The sequence below is a fragment of the Myxocyprinus asiaticus genome, chromosome 29, assembly GCF_019703515.2.
Source record: "Myxocyprinus asiaticus isolate MX2 ecotype Aquarium Trade chromosome 29, UBuf_Myxa_2, whole genome shotgun sequence".
Lineage (NCBI taxonomy): Eukaryota > Metazoa > Chordata > Actinopteri > Cypriniformes > Catostomidae > Myxocyprinus > Myxocyprinus asiaticus.
In genome coordinates, this window is record NC_059372.1 from 17,099,548 (window position 1) to 17,115,482 (window position 15,935).

The 15,935-nt window shown below is 37.3% G+C and overlaps 1 protein-coding gene across 3 annotated transcripts in view; it reads left to right on the forward strand.

The window, feature by feature from the left end:
* LOC127420056 (phosphatidylinositol 4,5-bisphosphate 3-kinase catalytic subunit delta isoform-like) overlaps positions 1 to 15,935 on the forward strand; it is a 33,198-nt gene that overhangs the window by 2,725 nt on the left and 14,538 nt on the right. For all 3 annotated transcript variants that reach the window (XM_051662000.1, XM_051662001.1, XM_051662002.1), the window contains exons 4-12: positions 2,241 to 2,467; positions 4,169 to 4,348; positions 6,263 to 6,418; positions 8,886 to 8,975; positions 11,296 to 11,514; positions 14,002 to 14,098; positions 14,308 to 14,438; positions 14,584 to 14,634; positions 14,852 to 15,019. In XM_051662000.1, the coding sequence (XP_051517960.1) occupies positions 2,241 to 2,467; positions 4,169 to 4,348; positions 6,263 to 6,418; positions 8,886 to 8,975; positions 11,296 to 11,514; positions 14,002 to 14,098; positions 14,308 to 14,438; positions 14,584 to 14,634; positions 14,852 to 15,019 (1,319 nt within the window). The remainder of the gene's footprint in view (positions 1 to 2,240; positions 2,468 to 4,168; positions 4,349 to 6,262; positions 6,419 to 8,885; positions 8,976 to 11,295; positions 11,515 to 14,001; positions 14,099 to 14,307; positions 14,439 to 14,583; positions 14,635 to 14,851; positions 15,020 to 15,935) is intronic.

Sequence of the window (15,935 nt, forward strand, 5' to 3'; positions counted from 1 at the left end):
GCTTATCTCAGAAGCTATACGGCCAGCTCACAATGGGAGTGCACTTACCACTGCAGCAGAATGATGTAGTTTTGGCAGCTGTTCAACAAATAAGAAGAATTTGTGTTTATTGAAACAAGTGGTGCAGGCATGAGGTTAAAGGGATAGTTCAAACAAATATTTAAATTCTTTCATAATTTATTCACCGTCATGTTGTTCCAAACCCTTATGACTTTCTTGTGAAACACAAAAGGAAATGTTAGGCAGAATGGTAGCCTCAGTCACAATTCGCTTTCATAATGTGGAAAAAAAGATGCAATGAAAGTGAATGATGACTGAGGATAACATGAGGTTTAGATTTATCCATTTAAAATAAAGGTAGATGCCCTTTTCATAGTGAGTCCCCTCTTTTTAGTGAATGTATGATAGCTTTTGTATTTGTTTTATTTTGTAATTAAAAATTTAGCATAAACACAAGATATCGGACAGGCCATTTTATAGACCGATATTTGGCCATTTTTGACAGCGGTGCCTGACTGGCTGATTAATAGAGGCTGTAATTTTGCCTGCCACCAGTTCCAAAATATAGTGTCAGCCATATCTGTGGATAATGCATTTTTTCTGTTTTCAACAGTTTGTTTTTTTTTTTTTTTTTTTGTGTTTTTTTTTACATTTTAAGTACTGGTAAATATTGTGTGCAATAAATGTTGAAATTTCACTTATTGTACACAGTTAAGTAATTTTATTTGGCATAATAAATTATATACACTGTAGTACTGTGCAAAAATTGTAGGCACTTATGAAAAATGCTGCATAGTGAGGATTTATTTCAAAAACAATTCCATAAATAGTTTTCATTTATCAATTAATGTCATACAAAGTCCAGTAAACATAAAAAAGCTAAATCAATATTCGGTGTGACCACCTTTGCCTTCAAAACAGTGCCAATTCTCCTAGGTAAAACTAGACTGAGTTTTTCTTGGATGTTGGCAGATAAGATGTTCCAAGCTTATTGGAGAATTTGCCACAGTTCTTCTATCTATTTAGGCTGTCTCAATTACTTCTGTCTCTTCATGTAATCCCAGACTGACTCGATGCTAAGTCGAGGGCTCTGTGGGCGCCATGCCATTTGTTGAGGGGCTCCCTGTTCTTCTATTCCAGTGGTTCTCAACCCTGTTCCTGGATCCCCCCCCACCCCCAATACTGCACATTTGTATATCTCCCATTTCTGACACACCCAATTAAAGACTGTTTCTCAATGTGCGTTCTTTTGTGTTCTTACGTTCTCGTGGACTCATTCTACGTCATTATCCACATGCCGAAGTTTGATTCCAATCCTCAAGAACGCAAGTACTGAGAATGCAGGAAATTACATGGATGTGTCCTTGAAATCGAGGATGCATCGGATGGTGACTTGTGAGCAAGAACTCGGTACTATGATGGCAGAGGAAGGATGACGTTTTGATTTGTTTTTTCCTTAAGAGTTTCCCGCTGTAAGCTCACGAAAGTCTGACGGCTTGAGAGTCGTTATACTCCGTTAACATTTTATTTTTTGGGGCATAATTTTAATACAGTAAAAAACATGGAGAAAATGAGTATTTACAGACTTTATTCGTTTAACGTGTCACTAGTCATGCAAAACCTCACTGGTGTGATAATGCCAGTAGTTCTCTCACTAGATTCAAATGTGCTGTGACGGTTAATTGTGCAACAGGAAGATCACAGCACATCTCAAAGCTCGCAATAGATGCATTCTATGTCCTCCTGTCCTTCCAAGTTCGTTCTTCCAAGGTAGCTTGGCAAGACTTGTCTCCATTCTTTGTTCTTAGAATTGAGAAACACCCAGGGTCTTGGGGTCTCCACTAACAAACTGATGATTTGAATCAGATGTGTTTGATTTGGGAGATATCCAAAATGTATAGTGTTGGGGGTGCTCAAGGAACAGTATTGAGAACCACTGTTCTATTCTATTCTATTTGCAAAAGCAATGTTTGGGAGTCTAAAATTTATATTTCCTATTGACACACTAAAGCTAAAGATATAAATAACCATCTTAAGACAAATGTTTTGTGAAACACCTAATGTGCTTAAGACTTTTGCACAGTACTGTGTATATATGTATATACAGTAAATTCAATATCAGTCATATGCTAACTAGCTGCATCGGCCATTAAAATACCCATATTGGTTGACCACTAGTTTACACCACAATTTTATCATCCTCTCTTTGTTCTAAATGCCTGAAAACCTTGTCTCTACAGGTCATCATGAATTTGACTCTCAGAAGAACCACGAAGTGAATGAATTCCGAACCAAAATGCGAACATTATGTGAAGAGCGTGCTCAGGAGCGTCAAGTGTTGCCATGGTATCAGTGGATGGAGTATAACTTCCCTTGTGACTTGGAGCCATGCCCTATAGTGGCAAATTCTGGGAAATCACGCAGTATGAAGAAGATCTTTGTCAATGTGAAGTTTGAGGGCAGTGAGGTGATTCATATTTTATATTGTTTCCTAATAAACTCAATTTGCATTTCATGGAGGAAAAATCAGTGCTTGCAAGGCAGCAAAAAAATAGTGTTAAAAGTTTTAGATAAAGCTTAGGATTTGGGCTTTGGTTCTATGTAAATGAAATGTTGCATCAGAGCTGTTTAGCCATTGTCATGACACTCATAGCACTTGTCTTGTTTTTTGTCGGCTGAGAGCAAGAATTACCACACACCGTCTTTGCAGTGTAAAGGTGGCTATAGATGGTTAAGTAATTGCAATAAAGGAGACTAATCGCAATTCAGTATACAAATAGTCATAATTCGGTATGCAAATATTACGATGATGTCACTGCTGTCGGTTAAACTTTGAATGGCAAACATTCTGTCGGTTTAAGTCAATGGACTTAAGTCAAACTTCACTTTTACATTTCGCAGTAGTGTTTACAAATCCATTTGTCTACAGTTATCTAATTTAATCTGCAAAGTTTGAATGGAGTCTGTATGTTAAGTAGTTCGGGCTGAATTAATTGCATAATTGAATTTTCATACTTTGGGTTTAGGGGTTTAGAGAAATCCCTAACTAGAATGTTTTAGGAATATCAATACAGTGTTGCCTTGCAAGCACTGTAATTCCATAGCTTTTACAGTACAATTTCACCTTCTGAGAATTCATTACTTCACTATAATTCAATATCTACTTTCTGTTCGTGCTGACCATGTTAAATGAGCATTTTATCTAGTTATCTTGCAGTTGAAGGTTTAACCTGCACTGCACACATGCAAAAGTCTAATTTTAGACTGACATATTTTCTGCCTTTGAAAACACAAATCGTAACAGTCAGGAGATATTTGACACAGTGATGATGTCACTAAGCAGCATCTGCAGGCACACTTGGGTCTCACGACCCAATTTTCCAGAGGCCTTTCATAGTATTTCTGTGTTGTGTTGCTTGTCAATCCCCCACCCACTCATATGAGCTTAAACCATGTTTTGAGACAGAAAGTCTGAAACCCTCCAGCAACACTTGTTTTCAAAATGCATGACATGGATCAAAGGGCCAAACTTTTTAACCATTGCAGTTACAAGGGAAAAACAATTATTTTATGAGTAATTCATTTTACTATTGTGAGTAAACTCTACATCAGTAATTACGAGGGTGTCTTCTTCATTTTAGTAGAACTAGAGCAGGGTTTATTCAACTTTTTTGAACCAAGGACCCCTATCATAATCGCAAACTCGCCATTACCATTCTTATGGGAATCACGGCAACAGTGACCAACCACTCCCATACAGCACTCCGTTATCAACTCCTTCCAGTGAACTTTGCAATTGCGCATTCATATTTATATATTATATTCATGGTGTCATGAGAGTAGTTTAATTGCTGGTTTGATTTCATCATTCGCAAGATTAAGTGTTGTACCCCTTCTGATTGAACACTTTTAGCTTTGAATAAAATAAATCTTGAAAAAAGTCTTAACTGAAGAATTTTAAAAAATGCATATGAAAATGCTTCTGGAACAGAGACTGCTGGATGCCATGTTTTTCAATGAGAATTTTCCACAGATCCTCCTCACTATTTAAAATGGCCACCTCCCAGGGGGTCTGCGGAACCCAAATACTAAAATAGATATATGTAAAGTATATTAATTTAACTACTGTACAGCATCTAAATGTGTGTAACCTACCTGTTCTCTGTAGGAGACCTTCGTTCTACAGCAAGATCTCCAGGACTTGCCAGTGGTTCTCAAACGGAACGCCCTGAGAAAGAAATCCACTGTGTTCCGATCGGCAAAGCAGGACAATCCAGAGGATTACACCCTGCAAGTTAATGGGAGATTGGAGTTCATTTATGGAAAATATCCACTATGCCAGTTCAAAGTAAGTCAATGAAAATGAAGAAAACATCTCAACTTCACAATTGTTTCAAAGTCTTTTCAAAGCACCCCTTTTAGATTGGAATTTACACATTCGTGCAGACACAACCCATCTCTCATTGACCCCTGCTCCGTGTTTTTTTAAAGGAATAATTCACTAAAAAATGAAAATTCTCTCATTATTTACTCACCCACATGCCATTCCAGATGTGTATGACTTTCATTCTTCTGCAGAACACAAATAAAGATTTTTAGAAGAATATCTCAGCTCTGACGTCCATACAATGGACTCATTTTGTAAGTCGCTTTGGATAAAAGCGTCTGCTAAATCAATAAATGTAAATGTAAATACTAAGCAAGTGAATCGTGACCAAAAGTTTGATGCTCCAAAAAGCACATAAAGGCCACATAAAGGTAACCATAAGACTCCAGTGGTTTAATCCATGTCTTCTGAAGCAATCCAATCAGTTTTGTGTAAGAACAGACCAAAATGTAAATGTAACCTTTTTCACTATAAATCGTGACATCTGCAGTCTCCTTGGTGATCATGATTTCAAGATCGATTACAATTCCTAGCGCTATCTAGCACTCTGTGCATGCGTCAAGCTCTAGGAAGTGTAATCAAGCTTGAAATCATGATCAACTCTAGAGACTGCAATGGCAATATGTACAGTTAAAAAGGAGTTACATTTTTATCTGTTCTCACCCAAAATCAATTAGATCTTTTCAGAAGACTTTGATTAAACCACTGGAGTCTTATGGATTACTTTTATGCTAACTTTATATGCTTTCTGGAGCTGCAAAATTTTGGTCACCATTCACTTGCATTATATGGACCTACAGAGCAGAGATATTCTTAAAATTTTTGCTTGTTTTCTGCAGAAGAAAGTCATATAAATATGGGATGGCATGAGGGTGAGTAAATTATGAGAGAATTCTCATTTTTGGGTGAACTATTCCTTAAACACTCTGTCCCAAAGTTTGCTAGATACATTTTTATTAAATTTTGCTGCAAGTTAAAGTTTTTAAAACCCTTCAGACACCTTGATTTGAATTCATCGTACATTTCAAAGGACTTTACGGCTCTCAAGCAGTTGTTGATTTAGAAACTGCCAGTACCTGCAGAGATGAGTCATAGACTTCTATCAGCCTTCAAAACATCAACTACATTCAGGATAATATGATTTCAGCTGCATTAAGCTACCTAAATGAACAGGCTCTGATGATGATTACTACATGAGTACTGGATCTGGTCCTATATTTTGGAAAACAGGAACTGATAAAACCATCTGTATCGCTGCTACCATTTTCGTTCCTCGCTGTCTATCTCTGTGTGTCTAAGAAATTATTACAAATGATCATAACTTGAGAAAAGACAAATTCACTAACTTTTTAGAGCTTTTTATTTTCAGTGTTAAATATATATATTTTTAAATCTTTCTATTCTCACCATGTTGTTCCAAACCCGTTTTTTGTTCTTCTATGGAACACAAAATATAATTTTAGGCAGAATGCTAGGCTCCATTCACTTTTATTCTGTGAAAAAGATGCATTGAAAGTGAATGGTGACAGACTAACATACTGCCTAACATCTCCTTTTGTGTTCCACAGCAGAGAGAAATCATCATTTCTATTTCTATTTACATTGTATTTAGTCATTATTTTTGCAATTCTGTACAGTGGCGCAGAATTTACGCACTTCGCCTTTAAGGATTCTTTTTTAGCTTTTTGTCATTTTATTAATAGCAAAAGTGGAGAGATGAAAGGAAATTGTGGGGAGAAGAGAGCAGAATTGGATCGGGGCACGATGTGGGCTGGATTCAAACCTGCCTCTTTCTTGTGAGCAAGAATGTGTTTTAACCACATGTGCACAACCTAATTTTTCTCTATTTTCATTCTCTCTTTTCAAATCTCACAGTATATTTTTTCATGTTTGTACGGTGGCCATACCGCACACCTGACCATGGTGCATCATTCAGCCATCATCAAGTACCAGGAGGAACAGGGTGGCCTCAGTAACCAGGTGTCCAGGAGTCGCACTCTGTCCAAACCGCCTCCACTGCCTCTGAAAAGGGTGAGAAGCACTTTTACACTAGAACATGATCTATCATTAACAGGGGATCTACTTACTTATATTCCTCTTGTAACTTGCATTGTAGACTTTGACCTCTGTGAACTCGCTTACCCACAATGATGACTTTTTGGCCCTCTGTGACCCCTTCATTGAAATGTTTTGAATTTATAAAATGGAGCATAAAAGCTTGTCCCTGCTGGCTCAATAAAAAAAAAAAAAATTGATACAAGAAAAAAATAAAATAAAATATATATATATTTTGATTACATATTTAATGTGGCCGTTCAACTGAAATAACTGCTTATCCAGTATCATTATCATTCTTGCTAAAGGAAGCTTCACAATTACTATTGCTCATATTCAGGGTTAGGTATATGAACAAACCCTTAACCCAAAGTATTAAACTTTAGTGTACGTAACTCATACCGCATCATTTGTGCTTTGAATATCATGTGGCATGTTGACTATAAGGTTTGCTTAGCGGATGATTAAACTGGCATAAGAATTCCATAGACTTACATTGAAGAAGGGACCTGAGGCATATCTAGATCCATATCAGAGAAACCTGGGCAAATACAGTGCAGCAGTCTAGTTCCGGAATAAAAATCCCATTCATTTTCTCCATAGACAAATTAATTTTTAACGATGACTTATAAACCTTTAAACACAGACCTACCATGAGCTCCAAGGTTGTTAATCAATGGTATATGCTTCTGTTAAAGCCATCAGTTCGCGTTATTTCAGCTTTATTTTCTAAACATTGTGTTTAATAGCAGAATATATGTTGAAGAACTACACTGCCCAATGTACCCATGATCAAGTAGGGAAATATCCACCAATCAGTGAATCAAGAGCATGCCAAACAAGTGAAGCTTTGACCCCTCACTTCCATGACATTATCGAGTCAATCTCTCTACACACACTTGCACTTATATATCTGAATTTTTTGCAATAAACTTAAAGGTGCACTCAGTTTTTCCTCATTAAAAAAGTTGAACTCCTAAAGACATGAATTATAATTTTGTAATATATGTAGGAAATCATGACCACTCACATTAAAATGAAGACTCCAGTCATATCAGTAACCTTATAAAAAAATTTTATTTTTTTTTTCCTCCAAATTTGGAATGCCCAATTCCCAGTGTGCTTTTTAAGTCCGCATGGTCGTGTAGTCCGGGTGGCGGAGGACGAATCTCAGTTGCCTCCGCGTCTGAGACCGTCAACCCACGCATCTTATCACGTGACTTGTTGAGCATGTTGCCACGGAGACATAGCGTGTGTGGAGGCTCCACGCCATCCGCCGCAGCAACCACGCTCAACTCACCACGCACCCCACTGTGAATGAACCACGTTATAGCGACCACGAGGAGTTTACCCCATGTGACTCTACACTCCCTAGCAACCGGGCCAATTTGGTTACTTAGGAGACCTGGCTGGAGTCACTCAGCACACCCTGGGATTCGAACTAGCGAACTCCAGGGGTGGTAGCCAGCGTAGTTTACCACTGAGCTACCCAGGCCCCATTAAAGCTGTTTTACTCTACAAGGAGAGGGTCTGCACACGGGGTCTGCCAGGTAAGAATCATATGACCAGCCGAATATTACTCGCTCAGTCTCAGTAACAATCCTCTTATTGACACTTTCACTCATTGATTAAAGTAATCATGGCTGACTGTGAATTCTTCATTTCTGCAATGGCATCTGAAACTGAAAACTGTTGATTTTAAATGATGCTGCATCCAAGCTGCTAGGTGTCAGTGTGAGTCCAAGATGACATAAAGACAAAACTTACTGAGTGCACCTTTCAAAAATTGATTTTTCTATACTCATAATCACGTTTTATATTGGTCTATCATTTCGATTGCATCATTTGCAATACTTCATGGGACTGTAGTGCGTTCCCTTAATAAATACGTTAAGTATGCACTCTTGTACCTTTTCGTTATGTCTTTTTTCGTCTGATTTTCAAATAGTTTCTTGCTTCAAGTTAATAATGTTGTGATTCACCTCGGAGCTGTTTTGTTTGGTTCATGGCTTAGAACTGTTTTATAAAAGATTTTATGAAATCTCTATGGAAACTGAATGGAAAAAATATTTCCAGAACCAAGATGGCTGAAAAAGTGGACGGGCACTATTTGCTCTCTTAGAAAATGGATAGCAACTCCATGGCAACCACCCACTTTTTACCCGAGCATTTAAATGTACAAATCTAGTCACTTTAGATGTTTCTACGTATTTACATTTGTCCTGTGGTTGTTTGATGTACCAGCTACACTTTACAATGAAAAAATTGTACTGTGCTTGGTTTACCTTTGAAACATTAGATTCACACATTGCAAGTTCCCCCTTTTTTAATTTGGCTTTTGTTTCTCTGTTACTGGAGAGCATGCACAGGCATAAACAAACAATTGGGAAAATGTTTAAGTTTCATATGTTAAGACGAAAATCATAAAATATTTTCTCAACAGCAAAACACATTGTCGCTGTGGTGTGTCCAGGAGCCGTTCTACATACACCTTTTACAGGGTAGTCGAGTGAATGCGGACGAGGGCATGAAGGTAAGCACACTTCTTTGTTTACTTGTTTGTTTATCTGCATTTGTTTATCGTTAGTGAGATGCGAGTTCTGTTGTTTAGTGTCTCAACTGTGGCAGGCAGTGAAGAGTGAAATCATGAACACTGTGGTCATGTGACCCTGACCGCATATTTCCCATAATTCATCAGAAGCGGTTAAGTGAAACATCAAAACAGGAAGTGGGGAGTGACTATCTGGCTTTACGGCTCTCTCTCTTGGGCCTGGATTCTTTGAAAAGGCCAGCACTGTTGCTTGTGTACACCACTTGCATCTCCTTTTTTTGCTTGTCATAGAAGTGAACAGACATTGGACGGTTGTTTCTATTAAAAAGTCATGGGAAACTCACATAGGCAAGTTCGATGTTTCATTTGTTCCTTAATCTAGTCTGAGGAACAATTATTGCAGTGGTAGACAATGTTAGATTGCTATGTTTGCATGAAAAAGCATTTTATCATGCAAAAACCTTCCCTTGGAATTTGTCATTTGTTCTTAAAACAAACTGTTTCTGGCTTTCGACCTCTGCAACTAGCAGTTTCAGCGTGAAGAATCAGATTTTTGTTTTTGTTTACAGCATTTCCTTAGTTTTCCAGGTTCAATACAAGTTAAGCTCAATCTACAGCATTTGTGGCATTATGTTGACTACCGCAAAAAATAATTTTCGACTCGTCCCTACTTTCTTTAAAAAAACAAAGCAATAATGGAGGTTCCAGTGAGGCACTTACAACGAAAGTGAATGGGGCCAGTTTTTGGAGGGTTTAAAAGCAGAAATGTGAAGCTTATAATTTTGTAAAAGCACTTACATTAATTCTTCTATTAATACTCATGTATTATTTGAGCTGTAAAGTAATTTCAATCATCATTTTTACAGTCATTTTAAAGTTTTAGGGTTGTTGAAATTACATCATCATGGTAAGAACATTTTAAAATTGGCCTTAAGAAAAGGTTAATAAGTGATTTTATCACACTAAAATCATGTTAACAGACATATTGTTTATGTCTTGTGGCTGTACTTTTGAAATGGTGAGTAATTTAATGTTTACAAATTAGCCCCATTCACTTCCATTGTAAGTGCTTCACTAAAGATAAGGAGGGATGAGTCTAAATTATTTTTGTGGTAATCAACATTATGCCACACATGCTGTTAATTGAGCTTAACTTGTATTGAACCCAGAATATTCTTTTAATAAGTTTTTTGTCTTCCAGTGAAATATCTTTTTTTCCTCTTAAAACAAGTCTTAATGTCTTTGGCAATTTAGCTTCTCAAGAAGGCTTTTCTTAAGGATGTTTCTATGTTTTTGCTGGAAAACAATAATAAAAAAAATATATTAGATTTTTATTTTTTAATTTTTTTTGCAGTGTTCGCTGGCTTTACTCTTAAAAGAATAGATGAAAAACATCTTTGGCATGCTGTCAATTACTATAGAAAATAATTGCAACTCATTTCGACTAGCATTGACAGTTATGCGCTCACACTGAAAGTGTGAATGTGAAGCCACAGAATGTGGCAAATGTGCATTATATATAGTCTCACACTGTAAGTGGATTTCTGTTAGTCAGTCAGTTTTTTGTTTGTTTGTTTTTACAAACTGAATATTTCCAAGTTGTCACATTGGCAACCTGCCATTAAACAGTGACCGCATGTTTAATGTGATATAAATGTGACAACCTGCCCTGACCCTTGTCTGAATGTAGGCCAGTGTGGGTTTTTTTATGTTCAGTTGTTTGCCAAAGTACTTTTACAAATTATGATATTTGGATTGTGGTTTGGAGGGTAGAATTTATGTATTCAGACTATTGAATCAAAGCATCATAGTTCCCAAGATATAGTTACTAGCTCTTGCAACAACTTCCCCATGTAACAAATATCCTTAGTCTCCCCTACATGCCTTTTTCTATCAGACACTCATTCACTTCCTCATTTATTCACTACATTCATTCATGTATTCTTTCATTTTCAGAAAACTGAAATTTACTCATAAAACTCATTTTTATAAGCCAGATCTGTTTTTATTGCCTGAATGTAATATGCATCACTTATTCCCTGCTGAAATAAAACCCCATCTTAAACCATCCTAAGCTTGTTTGCTGGCCTTAGTTGGTATTCCAGCCTGGTCCGTTCTGTTGGCTGGTTTTAGAGGGTTTCTGGGCAAGTTGGGTGCTGGGAGACCAGCTAGACCCACTTTACACAAGCTAAGACCATCCTAATCCTGCAAACTAAGTCCAAAAAACTAGCTAGGGCTAGTTCTTGTTCCTAAACCATTTAAGTATTTTCCATACACTGAAATCATTATTGTTATCTCTCAGCTGGTGGTTCAGGCTGGCCTTTTCCACGGCAGTGAACTCCTTTGCAAGGTGGTGACCAGTAATGAGGTCAGTGTTTGCTCGGAACCAGTATGGGACCAGAAACTAATGTTCGACATCTGCGTGAGTGACCTGCCTCGTATGAGCCGCCTCTGCTTCGCCCTCTATGGTGTCATCGAGAAGACCAAGAAGCGCCCTACCAAGAAGAAAAACAAAAGAGCGGTATGTTTCAGTTCATCTGACAAGAGATGAAACACCTGACTCAGAACAGATGCTATACTTCAATGTTTGACATGCATGAATGCTAAACATATTCATTGCAAATGTTGCATCAAGACAATAAATTATGTCTAATTGTAAATTAGTATGTGTATTTAAAGGGATAGTTCACACAAAAATGAAAATTACGTCATCATTTACTCACCTTCATTGCATCATTTTTCCATACAATGAAAGTGAACGGTGACTGAGACTAATGCTCTACCTAACATCTCCTTTTGTGCTTAATTTCATAGACAGGTAAAATGGTATTAAAGCTGTTTCCCAATATATTTTAGAGTTGTTTAGATAGCAGTTATGTATTGATTAAACCTAACACTTCTCAGAAAAGTACACATCATTGTTAGGATCTTATACATAACATGATGCATTATTATTTAAACCCTCATAACAGGATGTTGTGGTCCATTGCCTCCTTAATGCGAGTAAACTAAGTTAAAAGTTAGGACAGAGCAGCTAGTTGAAGTCAACTCAGAACTACCCTAACATACCTCTTCGTAGCTCACTGTCATGTGATGTGCAGACAGTGTCAACTGAAGCAGTGTTGTAATTCCCAGGTGTCTGTGTGTGTGTGTGTGTGCGCGTGTTTGTGTGTGTGTATGGTGGGCTGCTTTGGCAAAAAACGCCAACGCATCTACTTCTGCTTTCAGTGTAACTTCTCTTTCAGTGAACATGAGAAGTACACATTGATGTGAGACAAAAAAGTAAAAAAAAAAAGTGTCTCTCCACCCCTTTCTGTTGTCCTCATGTTATACAGGCGGAAGCCCATATTTGACCATCTTTGTATTGAAATGTCTTGCGTGTGTCCATTTGGCTCGTGAATCTTATCGCTTTTGTCTTTACTGCCTGTAACACAAGTTCAAGTTTGTGCATCAACAGGTTGAAAAAATGTTTAGCTCTAGATTTAGACAAAATATTTACATTTAGACTTTGAATTTAGAGTTTAAATTTAGAAATAATGTTTCTGTGTTCTCTAGAATCAGATCTATGATTAAGACTAAACTTTGATTTATACAGAATAACAATTTAGATGACATTAGAACTGACATTCATAAAGTGAAATTTGTAAATCTTTTTAAAAACATTTTTAAAGTTAACTCTGGCCAGTTATTTACTGCAAACGTTATTTTATATGTGGCAACCCATGTTTGTCTGAATCTGTGTCTTATCTTGAATATATTTCACAACATTCTACTGGCTTAACAACTTCATGTTTATGTGGACACGTATTTAAAAAAAAAAAAAAAAAAAACTTTCTCAATTATTTTAATGATTACAAAAATGGTTGCAAAAAAATAACAGCATCACACCAATGGCATTAAGGCTATAGTGGAGATCATTACCATTATGTATATTTAAAAAATCATCCACATTGGTATATACTGTGTGGTTTATATCAGGGTTTTTAAAAACTGGTACCCCCAGGGCCTGCAAAAAATGTAATAGAAAAAGGGTGTAAAAGAAAATGTAAAACAAGGACATATTTTTTTATTATTTTTTTTATTTCCATTTCATTCTATTTTCTGAAGACTACATTTGAATTTCAATTGAATTCTTTTTACATTTTTATATTCATACATGTACCATTACTCTAGAATGCAGAAAAATATGCTGTCAACTAAATGCAAAGCAAATCTTTTAGAGATAATGTTTTATATTTTAAGCCAATTATTTAATCTGGTTCAAATCCTCTATGCACATTTCGGTACCTGAAAATACAGCTTTCTTTAGGGAGTCCCTCGCAGGTGGATCATCATATTTGGGGGTCCTTGGCATCAAAACGTTTGAAACCCCTGGTTTAGGTGATGATGCCAACTCTCTCACTTAAAATTACTATTGTGTAAAAAGTGTAATGTCAATATGGTCAAAAGGGTCATGACTTGAGTAATAAAATTTTCCTTGATCTTTTGACATATAAGAGGTCATTGTAATATAAAAACATGCTGTAAGTTTCAGAACTCAAAACGTCCTCCTCACTGCAAAAAGAGCAATTGTTGAAACCAAGCTGCCAAAATGACTCGTTCTTTACTTTCTCCACATTGTAATGTCACATTGTGATAGACATTTGCATCTGACCTTCTCCACAAATACACATCAAGGCTAGTTTACCTTTAATCATGTCCGTAGGCCCGCCCATTAGCAGTGAGCAGTGAGATGGCAAGTAGAGAGAGAAGGTCAGTCAAGAGCAGAGAGCCAATCATAACAGCGGGCGTTTACTGTAAAGTCTTAAAGGAGAAGCAGCACCAAAACCGAGTGTTTCTGACAGAGGGTCAGAATGAGGGTGGAAAATGATCATGCTTTACAAATATGTTTTTTGTGCAAAAAAAGTTACTAATATTATAAGTGAACCTTAAGGAACATTTTAAAATAATAAAAGGCGGCATGTCATGCCCCTTTTAATATACCTTCAAATGCTCTCTCTTTCCACAGGATTGCCCTTTGGCCTGGGTTAACACGATGGTGTTTGACTATAAGGACTGCCTAAAGACTGGTGAATTTTCCCTGTCCACCTGGCCCTCCGTTCCAGGTACTTGCTAATTAAAGCTGCTTCTCTTGGTATGACCTTTGGTCGGCGAGATATTTTAAGGAATTCTCCAGTACTCCCTTGTAGGAAGGATTATACAGTATGTTCTGAATGTTGTGGCTGAGTTCCCTTCTTTTGAATAGTCATGTTTGATATTGCAGACATTAAGGGACCTCTAATTTGGTTTTAATGGCCAATGTCTTAATTTTCAGATGATAAAGGTGATCTATTGAATCCTATGGGCACTGTGGAGAAAAATCCAAATATTGACAGCACTGCTGGTCTCCTGATTCGGTTTCCCAACATCAGACCACACCCCCTGTACTTTCCTCCAATCGAAAAGGTGCCTTTTTGTGGTTCCCCATAATGGTTGTATAGTTCTCGTAATGTCTAATGCAATAAATGCTATATGTTTTTTGAGAATGGATTGTAATTTATATTGCATTTGTAAGCTCTTAATTCAGTCCCTATGATCTTATTGTTTTCAGCTAAATGAGCTGGGGCTAAATGGTGAAAAGGTCATTGCTACAAAAGAAGAGGTAAGGAATTGCATTCATCGGTCTGTTAGCAGGGAAAAATGCAAAATATTTACTAAACAAATGGCCTGGATTTCTAAAGCACTATTATGAGTTGTGGTTGGCCAAGGCAATGAACATGTTCCAATTATTGATTCAGATCACTTAAGATGCAGATGCTGAAATTACAGACTCTAGTCTCTGGTAAATTCTGGCATACTTCTGTCTTCTCTCTCTTCAGCACCTGAAACTGAAAGAGATAGTTGACAATAAGAACCACACAGAGTTCTTTGAGGATGAGAAGGAGCTCCTTTGGAAACTGAGAGGGGAAGTGAGGAAGCGCTACCCGGAGAGTCTGCCCAAACTCTTGCTCATCACTAAGTGGAACAAACACGAAGATGTGGCTCAGGTAGTATGAAGCACTGCTTGACCTGTTTTTAAGGGCTCGTCCCTTTTAAAAAATAAAAAATAAATAATAAAAAAAAATAACCAATAGGCTTTAGTTTAAGTTATGACTGTGAACCCTCATTTGCTACTTGTTAGTTGGTTGCAAGGGGAGGGACATTCTCATTCTAGAGAGAATTTAATTGGACAAAAAAACTGTGTAGTGCAACATGAGTCATCAACTCCTGTAAGAGAAAGATGGTCAATTTTAAATGTGTAATTTGCTAGACAAAAATGTTGTCAACTTATAGGGGTAAACTAGTATGTAGATGGCTTCAAAGCTAATGAGTGTGGACTAAAAGCTACAAAACACTGTTTTTATTAGTTAGAGAATAAATCAATATCAGGCACTAACCGGGATTTAGCGGGTCAAATTCTTAAAATGTCTTATTCCGTTTTCTTTTTTTGGAATGCCCAATTCCCAATGCGCTCTAGGTCCTCGTGGTGGTGTAGTGACTCAATCCGCGCATCTTATCACGTGGCTTGTTGAGCACGTTACCGCGGAGACCTAGCACGTGTGGAGGCTTCACGCTATTCTCCGCGGCATCCATGCACAACTCACCATGCGCCCCACCGAGAGCGAACGACATTATAGTGACCATGAGGAGGTTACCCCATGTGACTCTACCCTCCCTAGCAACCAGGCCAATTTGGTTGCTTTGGAGACCTGGCTGGAGTCACTCAGCAAACCCTGGATTCGAGGGGTGTGGAAGTCAGCGTCTTTACTTGCTGAGATACCCAGGCCCCTTAAATTCCGTTTTCTAAAAATGTAAGGTCCTAATAAATCTTAAATGGTTTAACAAAAGTCTTAATTAACATTTAAAGAGGTCTGAAAATTCGGGATGTAATGACCAGAATCGCGATATGGCCCTAATATGATT